Source organism: Copadichromis virginalis, linkage group LG10, assembly GCF_057382275.1.
Source record: "Copadichromis virginalis isolate Kocher_CV1m ecotype Utaka linkage group LG10, C_Virginalis_male_GT1.1, whole genome shotgun sequence".
NCBI classification, from domain to species: domain Eukaryota; kingdom Metazoa; phylum Chordata; class Actinopteri; order Cichliformes; family Cichlidae; genus Copadichromis; species Copadichromis virginalis.
The window spans coordinates 28,214,523-28,229,997 of NC_140627.1; the positions used below are offsets into that span (position 1 = coordinate 28,214,523).

Genomic DNA, 15,475 nt, shown 5'->3' on the forward strand with positions numbered 1-15,475 from the left:
GACTGGCAAACTTCTGAACTTTTAAACTTGAGTCCACTTTTCAACAGCCTGAATTGGTCAAAAGATAAGATAATATAAGACGTTATTGAGCCCACGGCAGGAAAATTTGTGATCACTATACAAGTAGTCTTCGGGAATACGTCCTGGCTTCCTGAAGGATTATTTGGATGTTTCTGCCTTTTTCTCCATTGTCCGTCAACATGATCCCACACTGCTGCAGTAATTTTGAGGTCTGGGCTCTGGGGGAACCAATCCATGACGGGTAGTGTTCCACTGCGTGTTTGTCTATTTGCTTTTACTCCATTTGCAGTGTGTTGTCAGACTGAGAAATGAAGCAGCTGCCACTGTTTTGTAATTTCCAGGTAGTGCTGCATGGTGCATCAGATTTTGCCAGTACTTTTCCTTTTTCATAAATCCGTCCATTTTGAGAAAATCCTCAACACTACCGGCTCAAATGCAACCACAAACCATGGTAGAACCTCCTGTTTTACAGATGGCTGTAGACACTAACGTCTCTCCTGACGTCCTCCAAAAATTTCACATTTAGATCCTTCACTCCACAAGACCTGTTGTCATGGCTGCAGTTTTTTCCGCCTGACACTTCTTTTTAGCTCTTTGGGAATCACCTTGATGCTTTAAAAATGCTTTTTATATCTGTGAAACTGTTTAATCGCATTTTTTCAAACTATGAAACTAGTTAGTTCATTGCTTAGTTGACTGTTATGTGTGGACATATCACTGATTCAGTCCTTGAATTAGGTGCTTTTTTTGTGATCAAATGATTTGGATGTCAGTGTTCAATGGCGTGATAAACAAAATAAAAAATAAACACATTGCTCTGTTACTCGGTCTTTTATAAGGACTGAGTGGGGAAAAAAGCAGCCAATGTCCAAAGAAAATAACTATTCTTTAAGACCACTTTAAAAATGACAAGATAGCCTGACTACTACAAAATATAATGAAATGATGAATGAGATTCGACCCCACTCTGTCACTGGAAGTTTAAAAATTATTTGCAAAGTATAAGGAAACATTCCTGTTATTTCTGACCATTTAATAAACAAAATTAGGAATTTTGTTGGAATAAATGTCAAGGATTGTTTTTTTGTTTTCTTTTTCTGTATAAACATTTGAATTATGTTGCGCAGGCTCTTTCTCCAGACTCCAGAGTTTACAGAACATGTAACATTGCCACTCTCTTTTCCAAGTAGTATCCCAGGTTAGCAGGCCAGGTGCAGTGGAAACCCAAGCCTTTGTTTACAGTGGCTACATGAGATCACATTACCTTACATTATTCAGCTCCAGCTGCAGTCATCCTCCCGCTTCTCTAAACTCTACTCACCTCCCTTTTTGTTTCTCCGGTTCCCTCACTCATCAGCACCATGCTACTTGGGCCTGCACATGTAATACGTGAGCTGGTAGAGTTTTCTCAGCAGGCTGAGTGCAGGAGGAAGAAGAGCATTTCATTTAGGTGTACCAGTTTAAGTGTCTAGTTTTTGTGTGTTATGGCTACTGGCCTGGCATGGTTAGCCTGTACTGTTCTTGTTTTGACAGGTTATGACATATCATGCATGAAAGCTATTGCATCAGCAAAAATGGCAGTGTGATAATATCGGTGTGTAAAGACTTTACTAGGGTGGCCATGGAGGTATATCACAATTAGTAGTTTTTTCATCTGTTTAACATAATAATGCCATCTGCATTTTATTTACTAATGAGCAGTTTCCTTGCTTCTGTTCCGAAGGGACAACCACCTCTAACCAGCAAGCCCTGGCCCTTCCTGTCTAGTTTCTTTATCAACAGGCAGACAGATGATGGTGGTAGTTCCTCTTCTTCTCTGGATATTCGCTGTGAGCTTCACGAGTAGTGTAAAGTGTGTCAAATTTATTATGGAAAGCCTGTTGTGAACCTTAGTGCTTGGTACATGTTTGGTTGTTACAGAGCTCTCCCATAAGGTTCTGCCCAGAATCTAGTGAGTGATAAAGTCTCAGGTACCACTTAACAAGCAGCCTGCTTTGTGCTGTCCTCCAGATAAGAACACTATTGTCAAGCAGCCCGATGGTACTCGGGAGTCATGAAGACAAAGAAATTTGTGTCAAACTTTTTGAACTCTAAAATAGTGGAGATGAAAATGGAAAGGCTAAAAAAAATCTTCAATGCTTTGCAGCTACATGCTAGTCACTGTTAACCAGAAAATTCTGTTTGTTGTTACTGGAAACTAAACTCTTTCTCTTCTTATTCACACTATAACCAGGGTTTGCCTCTTATTTGTATTTAATTTTATTTAACTTAATAACAGTACAGTACTCTGTTTTTGGTAACCATTGTCCCTGATGTAAATATGTAAAAATTGTGTACGTTTCTGTTTTGTGTCTTGTGTACTGTTTGTTTGTATTTGTCTTTCTTGCTGCTGTTACACCCAAATTTCCCCTTGTGGGACAATGAAAGGATTATTCTATTCTATTCTATTCTTTTCTTTTCTGTTTGTACTGCACTTCCTGGAAACATTTGTAGAACCAGGAAACTTATCAGGTTACAGACAAGCTAACTCGCTGTAACGTAAAGGTTTACCTCCTACTTCTGAAACAGCTGGACTCAGTTTCTTAGACGTTCTCATCAAAATTAACATTATAGGAAGCCTACGTTCAGATGCAATTTTGGTTTTGAATCCAGTCCATCCCTGATTTATCTACTGAGATCAGGACAACTGTTTGGCAGTTATTAAATGTCTCTATTACATTTCGGAATAAGGATGTGAGTACCAAGAAGCACTTCTAGACTGTCGTAGTTTGCCATCATTATACTGTAGCCCTACATTTAAGCACGTAGGTTGATGTTGATGATGGTGCATTGTGTTGCAGGTGTAGTCATACAGCTTCTCTTGTTTCAAGTGCATTCACACACTCAGGCGCTTGTATGTTGTATGAAATTGTAGCAGGCACAATTATATCCTTTATAGCCAGTAGCTGTGTGAAAACTAGAGGCAGTGGATTTAGCAAGATGACGTTTTCAAAATGTTATCTACCAGTTAACTCCATACAAAGTGCAGTAAATAAGAGTTTCTCATCCTTGGCAGGAAGATTGTTCCAGGCATGTCTGAGAACTTTCACAAAGAAAGTCTCACTATCTCACTGTCTTTGTAACGCTAGAATCAAAGTCAATGTATCAGATTTGACTAGTGATTCCATACATGCAAATTTTGTCTCTCTTGGCATTAATATTAAAGTTATTTTAAATGATGCTGCCCGGATGAGTGCCTGGAGGTTTTACTGAGATGGTTGACACATGGAAAGATTTTTGTTCTAGAAGGACTTTGCCCCGAACTGATGGTGTAATTTTGAAATCCGGACTATGGGAGCCAGACCACCTGTTGGAGGGCTTTTTGTCTTATTTCTGGTTGAATACAGTTTCTCATTTGTGACTAGTTCGAGTAATACTGTGTAACCTATAAGAATCTACACATCAAAAGGATATAGCACTTTAGGCAAAAAAGTTTTTTTTTTTAGCATTACAGGCCTGGTGTTTGAGGGGGAAATACAGGCACAGTAATGTTGAAAGTGGCGTGTTGCATAAAGTTAACACACTTATGTCCACAGCCGCTGGGGTGGGATGAGGTAGCCAGGTAGTTTGGTAGGTGTGGTGTAAGGTTCCCCTCTGTGGTCTCTGTCATTGTTTTGTGGCCAGATGGCAAAGCCACGTCTGGAGCTGCTCATGCTTTATTTATTAATGGCACACAGAAAGCTGGGCTACCAGAGAGTGCTTGTCTTTTGTCTGGAGTCTCTTTATCCATCTAAACTGACTCATCTACTCTAGGGTGGCAGCCCCAACCACACGGGACTGTGCTGGTGGTCAGTATTTGAAAGCTTTGTTCATTTGTTATGTACAGAACATTACTTCCTCCCCTCCCTTTTTGGCCATCTTGAAATTGTGGTAGAGTAACATATGAACCGCTGGGGTTGTGGGATTGTACTAAAAAAATGGAGGAGGGTGCGATAATATTATCAGTTAAAAGGGTTTTCCTTTAGCCTCTTTAGTATGTAAGCTTTGAATTTTAACCTTAGACAGTTTAACCGGTTCAAAGTCACTTGCCGGGCTGGCTGCCCTCTCTTTGTTAATGAAAGCCCTAAATGAGGAAGGGGGAAAGTAAACTGATGACTACCGTGCCAGCCAGCATTGTTCTGCAGGTGTAAAAAATAAATAAATAAATAAATAAAACTGCATGACTGTTCTGGATATTCTTCAGCTACCTCTCTAGAAAGTACTAACGTGCCACCATCTCAAACCACACTACTGTGGTAGTCTTTGCTTGCCTTGGACATGTAGTTTGTTATATAATATTACTTGATAAATAATTTTTAAAAAGTGTGGTTTTACCTTCTCTCACTAATGGGTCTAATTGTTTAGGAAACACTTAAAGCACATGCTGCACCTCATAGTGGGACACGCTGTTATTATTAACAACCAAACCCAATATCTGTTATTGTAGGATCTTTACTGTACAGTATAAGGTGACTTGTTGTGATTTAGTGCTATATAAATTCAACTGAATTGAACTGAATTGAACAAGGGTCTTCCCATTAGACCCATTAGACCTGTTGCTGCACCTGCACCGTCACTCTACAGTCTAGTTTTAGTTTTATTATTGTTTTTCAGGGATCATGCACAAAAACATTCACCTGATTTAGCTTTTAGCTTATGTACTTCTGCACTTCCTGGACAGGTACACACAGGGTTAAATAGGCTATAAAACAGAAGTATATATCCAAGATATAAGATAAAAGTCAAGTGATATAATCAAATACACATACACAACCTAAAACCTCTCAACCTTACCTACACCCACAAAAAACATACACATTGTAAAACCTTGCTATGTTAAAGCATCCTCCCATTTAATACTATGGAAGAAGTTCAGGATTGTCATTATATTATTATTTTGTAATTATGCAGCTTTCCAGTAGCTACAGAATTTCAGGCACCTATGATAAACCTGGGTTTAAATTCAAACTCATTTTTGGCACATGCTGACTTTTAGCACTTTACACACAACAGCCCAAATCACAAAGTGCTTTTGCACCATGAACTGTGAGGAATTAGGTGAAGAAATAATGAATCCAGTCAGTTTTCTCTTCCTGGAGCTTTTGGCTGTTTATCTAACAGCAGCACTTGAAGGCTAGGGTGATTACAGTGAGCCATTTGGGGATTTAGGTCTGTCTCAGGTGCACCAAGCCTTTAAAGAGCTGCTGCTGAGCGATAACTAAAGAAAGATTGTTTAAATCTGGTCAGAGCCTTCCTGCTATAATAGATCCATGCTGATCTAGCGTCCTTCCGTAACGGACTGAAAAATACTAAAAACACTAAATAAAGAGAATATAAAATGAAAAATGTATAAAAATTATTATAGAAAGATACAGAAGCAGTGCTAAGACTATTTTTAGTAAAATAACAGAGGAAAAATTATTACTTATAAGCAAATATTTTATGGTAATTAAGAGGAACATGAGGGTGGCTGAAAGCAGCTCCAGTCCAGCTGTATGAGTCAGTGTAAACACATGATTAAAGTCTGATATTTTCCTTGTCTTTTCAAGCATTTTTCCGCTGAGACTGTTCGAGAAGGTGTGTGTGTGTGTTTTCCATGCTTGCGCTTGTTTGCTCAGTCTGTGTGTTCTCTGTCTGCTCCTCAGTTCTTCAGAAAGGACCAGGGGGATTTCTTCATCGGCTGCTTGTTTCTAACAGAGCTCAGCACGCCCTTCGTGTCCCTGGGGAAGATACTTATTCAGGTGAGATGGCACATGCACATGAGCATTCACCTGAAACAAACTCTGAAGTCCTTTTCGTGGTAAATACGTATGTCTGTAGATATCATAGAGATGCAGATCTTTTGCTGTGTAGTAGCGGAGCAAACAAAGTTGTAAAATTATTTGCCAAACTTCTACTTCCGAGCAGGTTAGCAGCTGCAAATAGGCTCGGGCCTGCCCAGCTTTGCATTGCTGCAAGGAGTGCATTAATCCAGGGGCCAAACACAGCGCAGTTTTAAATAAAGTGAGCCAGACCAGTGAAGCTATTACTTTTTCTTTTTTTTTTCTCTTTTTGAAGACACCCTGGGATGTCTTAAGAGAAATAAGTATAATTTTTAAGTACACATCTCAGTTTTTCTATGTTATAAACAAATATTACTGTAGAAATTTAAGAAACCCACTATTTTATATTATATTAATAACAGAAATTCTGAGTAAAAAAGAGAACAGTGAAAAAGAAACGTTTCTGTTATGAAATTAAATACTAAGAACTCTTTTTTTTTTTTTTTTTTTTCTTTCTATCTTACTTGGTTGCTTTGGCATAAGGCACAGGCCACAGATGATGTCTTTGTAGGTAAAAATACAGTTAAAGACTTTATGCCCTCCTTCTTTGACATATGGCAATAATTTGACAACTATCAAGTGGTAAAACAAACACCAGTTTACTGGTTAGTATAAACCTTTAAAAGTGGTTGCTAACACATAGACTAACATTATTATCTTTGGAGACGTGTGATTATTTGGCACTAAACTCCCTTTGACAAAAACCCCAAACTCTTCAACGGGAAAATCCATCCTCTGACAACAAAAAGAAGAACGCTTTGAATTTGCTGTGCAGTTTGAAGTAATGTTAAAATTCACACACAAAACTCACCAGTTACAAAAATATAAAAAAACATGAATGAACTCCATTGTTCACAGTAATTTAGAGAAGTAGACCAAAAGCAAGGTTTGTTGTTTGTCTTCTATTGTCTGGTTCACACAGGCCTAAAGACCAGTCAGGGACCCTCTCGATGCTCATAATCACCAGACACTTTGGTCATAGTTTGCATGAAGTATGCTAACTTGTCTGCAAACACTTGCCAACCTCCTAAGTGCCCGCACCTTTTGAAATGTGTTTATTTTGAAGGCCAGCAATCTGTTTCCAGTTTGCAGTTTGAACTTTTTCAACTTGCCCTATAGCTCGGTGGTTAGTTCACAAGTGTTTGTAGGCAAGTTATGGCTATACATATCATGCTTACTACGGGTCACCGTGAGAGTCTAATTTGACCTCGCAACAGCCAGCAACCACTTATGGAACATAAATTTCCCTCAGCAAGTGGAGGTTTTATTTTATTTTTTATTGCAGTTTTTTAATTGTGATTTGTCTTCGATATTATTATAATTGTTTTTCTTCTGAATATAACCAAGCAGAAAGACTTTTGTGTGTAGTGGAATTTGTTTGAAGAGAATCTTTCACAGGTCACTCTAACATCTTCCCAGAATGTTTTAATCATTGTACCAAACACAGTCAACAGTGCTGAACAAAAATATGCATATTTAATAAGTATAAGGAGGAGAAAAGTGGAAGAATTCAAACACGGATGCCTGGATGTTAAACTAATTGTTACACCTGGTAAAGCAGCAAAACTGATCATTTTATTACAGATGAAAGAGTTTAGACAGTTTTTAAACTCTCAGTGATGTCGCAGTGTTCCTTTGACTTTGGGACCTGAAGGGGACGGAGTTTTGGACCCAGATTACTCCGTGAGGCTCCTGACTACGGTAGCCGTAATGCTCAGACACCATCAAGAGGTGCGGCTTCGTAGCCTACCAAAGTCTGATAGATTTTTGAGCGCCGTGTACCACATAAAATCGGTTCGAGGTCTGTAAGCACAACCAGAATTCATACATAAGGCGCACCGGATTATAAAGCGCACTGTCGATTTTGAGGAAATTAAAGGATTTTAAGTGGCTTAAAAACAGAATAGCAAATATTAGATGACACTAGATCCCTAATTCAGTGTGCATAACAACCTCAAACATACACAGAAAAGGTTCCCCAACATTTTCAGATCGCTGTTATTCTGAAGAAATCTCTGTGTGCAACAGACAAAGTCACAAGTCAGCATTGGGTACCTGTGATCTTCAGGCTTTCAGGCAGAAATGCATTAAATGCAAACATGATTCTGTCATGGAAATCACTACATGGGCTCAGAAATCATTGACCATGAACACAATCTGCTATAAAATCCACAAATGGTACGTTTTCCCAGCTGAAATATTTCAAATTTTTTCTATGTTGTATTGTAAATAAAATCTGAGTGAATGATATTTGCATCCGAATTTAAACAGCATCCAGCTGTCCATGAATTAGCGTTGTTTTTCAGATAAATATTTATTCATCACTGTATTTTTTATACACTTAGACACACATAAATGTACGGTATATACAGTTTGATATGAACTTAAGCAAAACAGCCTTAGCTCTCTTAACCAAAACAAAGCCATTCATCTTTTCTCCAAACTGTTCCTGCACAGGTGATCTGCAGAGCACTGCAGCAGCAAAAACCCAAGTATCTCCATTTCATTTGGGATGTTGCTTGTCACTGTTCTATCAATAATTAAGCTGCATGGCTCACCAAAAAAACCCACATCAGTCAGCAGCATTCAGGCACCGCTTGCTCTCCCTGCCCCTGAATTGATCTGTTTCAGCTAATGTTCATTAGTTTCGCCATGCAAAGAGCTCTATAGCCTACACTTTAGTAAAAGGGCCCAGTGTCTTACAAACCATCCTTTCTAAGAATAGAAGAGCCTTACTGTGTAGCTCAGTGAAACCAGTGGACCGTGGACTCTCAGGTCTTTGCTGACATCTGGTGTCGGTGAGCAAAAAGAGCAGAGCAATTCTTCACTGCTGACCACTTTTAGACTTAGTCAGCACTAACAGAAACCGCACCAGACAGTTTTACTGCTCTCATCAGCAGTGCTGACTGCTGTTGTGTGGAAAAGGGAACATCCAGTCTTTCAAATTAAAGATGAGAAGATCCCAGATCATATGATTTTTGTTGTTGGATGTTATGGCCCTGTTTTCCTGTCTCAGTTTTCCTATCCCTTTGACTGAGAAAAATAATTATGGGATTTGGTGGGGTTTTGTTTTTTTTTGGGTTTTTTTTTGACAAAATGTAGTAACCTTCTCAACTACAAGTTAAGCTTTAACTTAACTTTAAGCAAGCAGCAGAAATGGAAAATATACAATAATAAAGTTTTCCTTATTTTATTTGCTTACTTCAATAATGGATGAAATGTATCAAAAGAATTAAGCAGCAGAATAATAAATTAAAACTACTAAGTAGATACTGTGGCTTAATTAAAAGTATAGTATATAATGTCTATAAAGCAAGCTCAGTCATTAGCATGGCTGAAGAGTGATAGGTTTAAGCTACAAACCTATTTGCTGGAACGTTCAAGATAATTTAATTACACAGCAAAGCAAGACACGAGTAGGCAAAGTTCTTTATGTTTCTCGTGCACGGGAGAGAACTGGGCAAACGCCGTTCCTTCGCACGACCCCAGTTGCTCTCATCTGCTCCCCCGTAACACTGCTCTTTTATTGTATTTATTTTACATGAATATGCATAGGTTCATTAACATACGACGTCTACATACAAACAAAGAGTACCTTGCCTGTGTGTTGTGTAAGTGTGTGTGTGAGTGTGGGGTCAGAGTGTGACCCCATAAACAACTTCGCTAACCCTGCTGGTTTGGAAGTCCAACAGTTCATCTAAACAAAAGGCACTTAGACTAAAACTGACATAGCTACGTTTATCCTACCATAAAACAATAAGAGAAGGTAGACCTCTCCCATGCTCCCAGGATGTGGGCGTGAATGCCAGAGCACTCTGGAATGCACACCAAGCCTTTGCAGACTATTAAGGATCACACATATCACTACACAATCGATTATACACCTCTAAGCATATATGGTTAAATATTTCTAAGCATAAATGACAATAAGCAATACAAATCGAACAAAGAGTTTTTAAGTTCTCTGCTTTCAGGTCCTCTGCCAGACTGTTAACACCGTTTCAGTGTATTAGGGTACAAAAGTGAAGCATGAAATCCCACAAATAATTAATATGCATCACACCAAAATGCTGTTAATGTTACTGAGTAAAAAGTGTTGCATTGTTCAACTACAGTAACCTACTTGTGCACAGTTTGAAGCAACTTTTCTGGAGTCTCTCCCAGCTGTCCAAGGGCGAGAGGCAGGGTACTTCCTGGACACGTCTCCAGTCTAACACTGGACAATTAACAATTAAAGATGTCCCGATACAACTTTTTCCTTTTCAGATTCAGGTATCTGCCAGAGTTAAAGTAATCCTCACTGTGAGGCTCAAGGTAAATGGTACTTTACAAACTTAAGAAAATGAAATTCGCCAAGAATATAAATTCACTAAGCTATTAATTCCTTTGGGCTTCTGGAGACACCTGGGTGTCACACTGGTGAGGTGTTTGGGGCGTGTCCTACCAGGAGGAGGCCCGGGGCAAACACAGTACACCGTGGAGAGATTACGTGTGTCATCTGGTTTGAGAATGCCTCGGTGTCCCCAGCTCTACATGCACAGACTGACACATAAATGAAAACCTTCACAAATATATAAACAAACAGAAACCTCTGCTGAGCAGCTTGCTGGGCAGTGTTATAGCATTTTTATCACTTTAATTTTTGAATCAAACGGTTGACCTTTAAGGAGAGGTCAGAGGTCAAATAGGACATTTTAAACTCGATACACTACTTTCTAAATGTTGACAGTGCACACCACACTTGTATGAATCATAGTTTCTAAGTTATAAGGCTTTTTGGCCATTTTTGATCAATAAATCATGAAGTTAACCTTCAAGACATTTGCAGATGTAAGACATATTTTAATAGACTGTTAACATGACCCCTACTCTACACCCCTACAAAGATTTATCAGAATCCATTCAAAGCTACCACTTTTACAGGCAGAGTACCAAACATTCACCTGAAACCTAACCTCCTTGGGGGAGGCCATAAAAGCCACTGATATAGTCAGTTAAGTAGCTCCAAGCTGCTGTCGCTTTGCTGTTACCTTCCTCCATGTTACGTTAGCCCTCCCTGCTAATGACTGCTGCTGATGTGTGATAATAATAATAATGGATTGGATTTATATAGCGCTTTTCAAGGCACCCAAAGCGCTTTACAATTCCACTGTTCATTCACACACTGGTGGAGGCAGCTACCCTGGGATAGACTGACAGAAGTGAGGCTGCCATATCGCGCCATCGGCCCCTCTGGCCAACACCAGCAGGTGGCCGCCTGCGAAGTCATAAAGCGACTGAAATGAACGGATCAGGTGTGGATCAGCTCGTTGTCACTAAGCTTTGTGAGTCAGGATCAGACCGCCACATCAGATCAGTGCGTCTCCAGTTAGAAATGCCTGTTAACCTGACATGCATGTCTTTGGACTGTGGGAGGAAGTTGGGGTAATCTCTAATAGATCTCTGGCCTCACATTGGAGTACAGGTCTGCTTTTTACAGACCCAAATGTATATGTGTGGATGAGTCATCAAAAACAGTTGTAGTTTGGAAAATGTGTTTTCGCTGTGCTCTCTGAACGCATCTCTTCATCTGCAATTCCCTTTTTTCTCTTTTCTCTCCTCCAGCTCAGCCTCCAGGACTCCTGGCTGCACAAGCTCAATGGCGGGATGGTCCTCTTCACCTTCTTCATGTGCCGCATCGCCCTCTTCCCGTTCATGTACTGGATGTACGGCCGTCACTACAGCATCCCTCTCTACAGCGTGCCCTTCCACCTGCCGCTGTCTGCCAACCTGGGCAACTCGTGCATCTTGGCGCCGCAGGTCTACTGGTTCGTCCTGCTGTGCCGAAAGGGCTACCGTCTTTACCAGCGCAGCCGCAGCCCAGCCTCGTCTCCCACGGCCGACACCGCCGCTGTCACTGACAGTTCAAAAGATGATTGATACACGGACCACGACCGCTTGCTCTAGCCACACACTCAGCTACTAACACTCAGCCCAACCATCGTACTGTAGTACACCAGGACTGCCTGCTCTCGTTCCACAACTCCCGGGCATTTTCCGCACACTTCAACCAACTCCTCTGCCTACGTGGACCTCTCCACCTCCAATCTAACTCTACTACTGAAGTTTAGTGATTTTAATTTTTTTGGGATGTGACTCTGACCTGGATCTCGCTGAAGTGCTTCACTGTGTCTGAATACATTTACAGCACTGAAAAAAGAAGGAAAAAAAAAAGATCATGTTTGCTGCACTGCAAGTGAAATGTGGAGCAAACGTACCAGAAACTAAAGAGGAGATACGATCCTTACTCCTACTGTTTACAGCTGCTGATTGGAAAGTCCTGTTACAGTGTATGTTTGTGGGTGTTATGGCTGGTTTTCATTTAAGAGTAACATGTCAGATAGTTGGATTTCTTTTCAGATCATTTTATTTGTCACGCTGGTGACAAGGATTGGGGCCTGTGGTGGGCGGCATGGAAGTTCAGGCAGTATTAGCAGAGATAGGAAATGAGGAATACGCGTCACCAAGCAGTTACATCGTTACCTGGTTAATGTGATAGCCTCTGACTTTTCACCAGTTTCTCATAGTGCACGCAATTACCTACACTCTTATTTTCATCAGTGTTTCCACCCTTCATTTTCAGGTTTATAGTTTTCCATTATCTGTAGGGAACTATTGGAAATGGCCTCTCTCACACAGGGTTTTTTTTTTTTTTTTTTTTTAAAGAAAACAGTAATATTGTAATGTCTTGCCCTGAAATAATTTTTTCTTAGGTGTGAAGTTCAGCTCCTAGGCAGATAAAATTTAAAAAAAAAAATCATACCTGGTTTAAATTTGGTCGAGGTCATCTTCTCATGGAGTTTTTCCTAAATTTAAATTCTGGATACTTCTACTTGTTCCTCCTCGATGTGTGGTGGCTCTCCTGCAGTGGATCCAAACTGTAACTGCTTAACTTTTGTTTTGTATTCTCAGTTAAAATGGGGAGCATCGACCACATAAGTGACGCCAGCACTAAAGTACCACACCGTCTTTAATTGGCCACCAGGAGACGACTTTTCTGGGTGCAGAAAGACTTGGAGGGAGGGATTAGCCCTCACCTCACTTTCTCTTCGACCGCAATGCTTTCCTGACGACTTTATGGGCTCAAGCGCTAGTTTCAGGGTCAAATTTTATAGTCAATCTAAGGGCCTGAAAGAAGGATTATCCAGGATGTGATCACTTGCTCCGCCGCTCTCTCATCACATCTGGTTTTAAAATACCAAGATTGCGACAGCAGGAGCTCTCAGCTTGTAGCTTGATAATTTTGTGACGCGAGGGTTGGCTGTGGGGGGTGAAAAGGGGTAGACGGGAGAGGAAGTAAAACAGGAAATAACCAAATGAGAGGTAAACAAGAACTTTAAAAAAAATGGGTTCAAACTAAGGATCCTTTTGGGACATTTTTCCCTTGTTGCTACACATCCTGCTCTTCTCACCAGTTATGATTCTTGACACAAAAGTTGGATCAATTCAAAAGAAAACCTGACGTTTGTTCACCTTGAGGTTGACGGTAAGGTGTGAGTGGACAGGAAAGGACTTCCAGTGAGTGATTAAAAAAAAAAATAGAAACAAGCCCCAACCGAGGTGAACAGTAAGATTAGACCAGTGAACTTTATGCCAGGTATGGTTTCTTTGGGGGGTGGGGGCTTCTGTTCAATGCTTCTGTTTTTTGCCTCTAAACGTCACTCAGTCCAGTCTGATGGCGTGATGTGGAAGGTACCATGAGGCCCGGTGAAGGTCAAGCGGCTCCCAGCTGAACTCAGGGGCAAGGTCAGAGTGATAAATGGAGGGGTGTGGCTCATCGGGCCAAACAAACCACAAATAATCAAACAAATACTTCAGATTATTTATATGCACTTGTGTATCAGGGGTTGCACTCATCACATAGGGGTTTTTAGAGTTACATTAACTATCACTTAAATTAAATATATATCTTGACTAGAATAGAGAGGATCATTTTATTGTGCAAAATTCCAGTTATTATGAAAGAAATGAAACTTCTTACGAATTAATCAAATCAGAAAACAAAGAATTCTGCGTATTATGCATTAAATGTCCTTTTTTTGTTTCCTGTAAATTCAGTCTATGCAAAACAAATGTTGGTGCATGTATAACTGAACTAACATCAGGTCATATCAAGCTCACCCATCCCTCATATGATGTGCTCTTTGCACAGTTTTCTAGGAATCTGTGTTTATCTCTGCTCTACATTTCAGTCTTATTACTGAGTCTTAGTTTTAATTTTTTTATTTATTTATAATTGCGTAACGATTAAAAATAACTTCATATTCATTGTTAGTTTGTTTTAGTGCACATGGACACATTAGAGCTGAATCAAAACTCACTAAAAATCCATTTAAATGGAACGTCGCGCAGCTTACAGCTAACAGGCATGAAGCAAACCGCCTTATGTTAATCCAGAGTTTTTGTGTCTTTGCTTAAAAATCTAAATTGTTGTCTCCCTCTTTTTGGCAGCTTCCGCCAAGCTGTTGTATAAATGATAAAACATAATGTAACAGTAGTACAAGTTGGAGCACAGAAAGCTTCTGAACTCTTTTGCCCAGATTATTGATGGGATCAAAGTGACTGCTCGTGTTAGAAACACATTCTGCATGACAGCTCAAATATTTTCCCTCTGTGAATCTGATCATCACAACTTGTTGTGAAGGGGGGAGTTAAAGAAGAAGCCTGTTAGCTGAGCAGCAGTTTGGGTAAGAGGCGGCGAGCCGGGCAGCTGAATGATGGGCTTGTTTGTCGAGGTTGGCTGGAGTGCGTCAGGGTGCTTTTGTTACTGCAAACATTCCTCGCTCTTTGTGTTGCTTTTCTGCATCTTTCAGCTGAATTTCTCCCACTTTCTCTTTTGATGATTCTAATAGTATTAAAGGAATTACGATATCAGTTTATCAGCTGTTTTTTTTTTTTTTTTTTTTTTACATACATGTAGAGGGTTTAAATATTCTCCAAATCCCAAAAAAATCAGATCCATCCCCAGTTAAGGCAGTGAGTCTGGGCTACCTTAACTCTATGCAAGTAAAACCGCGCTTCTCAGCATGTATTTACACACAAGGTGTTTATATTCATGCTAAAGACAGAACTACAGTTCAGAATTGTGAATGTTTTTATCCCAGATTCAGGTTTCAGAACTTTACAACTCTCACGCACAAAAAAATGGAGTGCATCTAGTCTCTTACACTGCAAGGAGGTGTTAATAATAGGACGTTGTTGTTTCAGCACCCTACGCTGAAGAAGACTCGTCTCAGTGGACTATCTTCTTCCCCACTTAAATGTCCTCAGTGTCTGGTCTGCTTCTGGGATGACCTCTGAGATTGAGATTAATAAACTGGGCTTGAGTCTAACAGCTGGTTTAAAGTCTCCACTTTCACTGCAGTTATAATCAATAAGTTCCACTCTACTTAAAGTTACTGTCCCACTGTTTCTGCTCCTTTCATTTATTTTAACTCAGCCCCATCTCTTGGTTTTCTGTGAAGCTAGCGGAGCAGAATGAGCCCTCACCTCTTCTCTGCCGCCCTCTGCTGTCAGGCCCATCCATTGCTTGTCCACTCTGAAGGCTGTGCAGTTGAGATTAAATATCTCAAGTC

At 40.1% G+C, this 15,475-nt stretch overlaps 1 protein-coding gene across 2 annotated transcripts in view; it reads left to right on the forward strand.

Annotated features, from left to right (window-relative positions):
* The window catches only part of tlcd3a (TLC domain containing 3A), a 49,575-nt gene extending 34,796 nt beyond the window's left edge, over positions 1-14,779 (forward strand). For both annotated transcript variants that reach the window (XM_085470948.1, XM_085470947.1), the window contains exons 4-5: positions 5,685-5,780; positions 11,466-14,779. In XM_085470948.1, the coding sequence (XP_085327074.1) occupies positions 5,685-5,780; positions 11,466-11,780 (411 nt within the window). In that variant the 3' untranslated portion in view covers positions 11,781-14,779. The remainder of the gene's footprint in view (positions 1-5,684; positions 5,781-11,465) is intronic.
* The last annotated feature ends 696 nt before the right edge of the window (positions 14,780-15,475 follow it).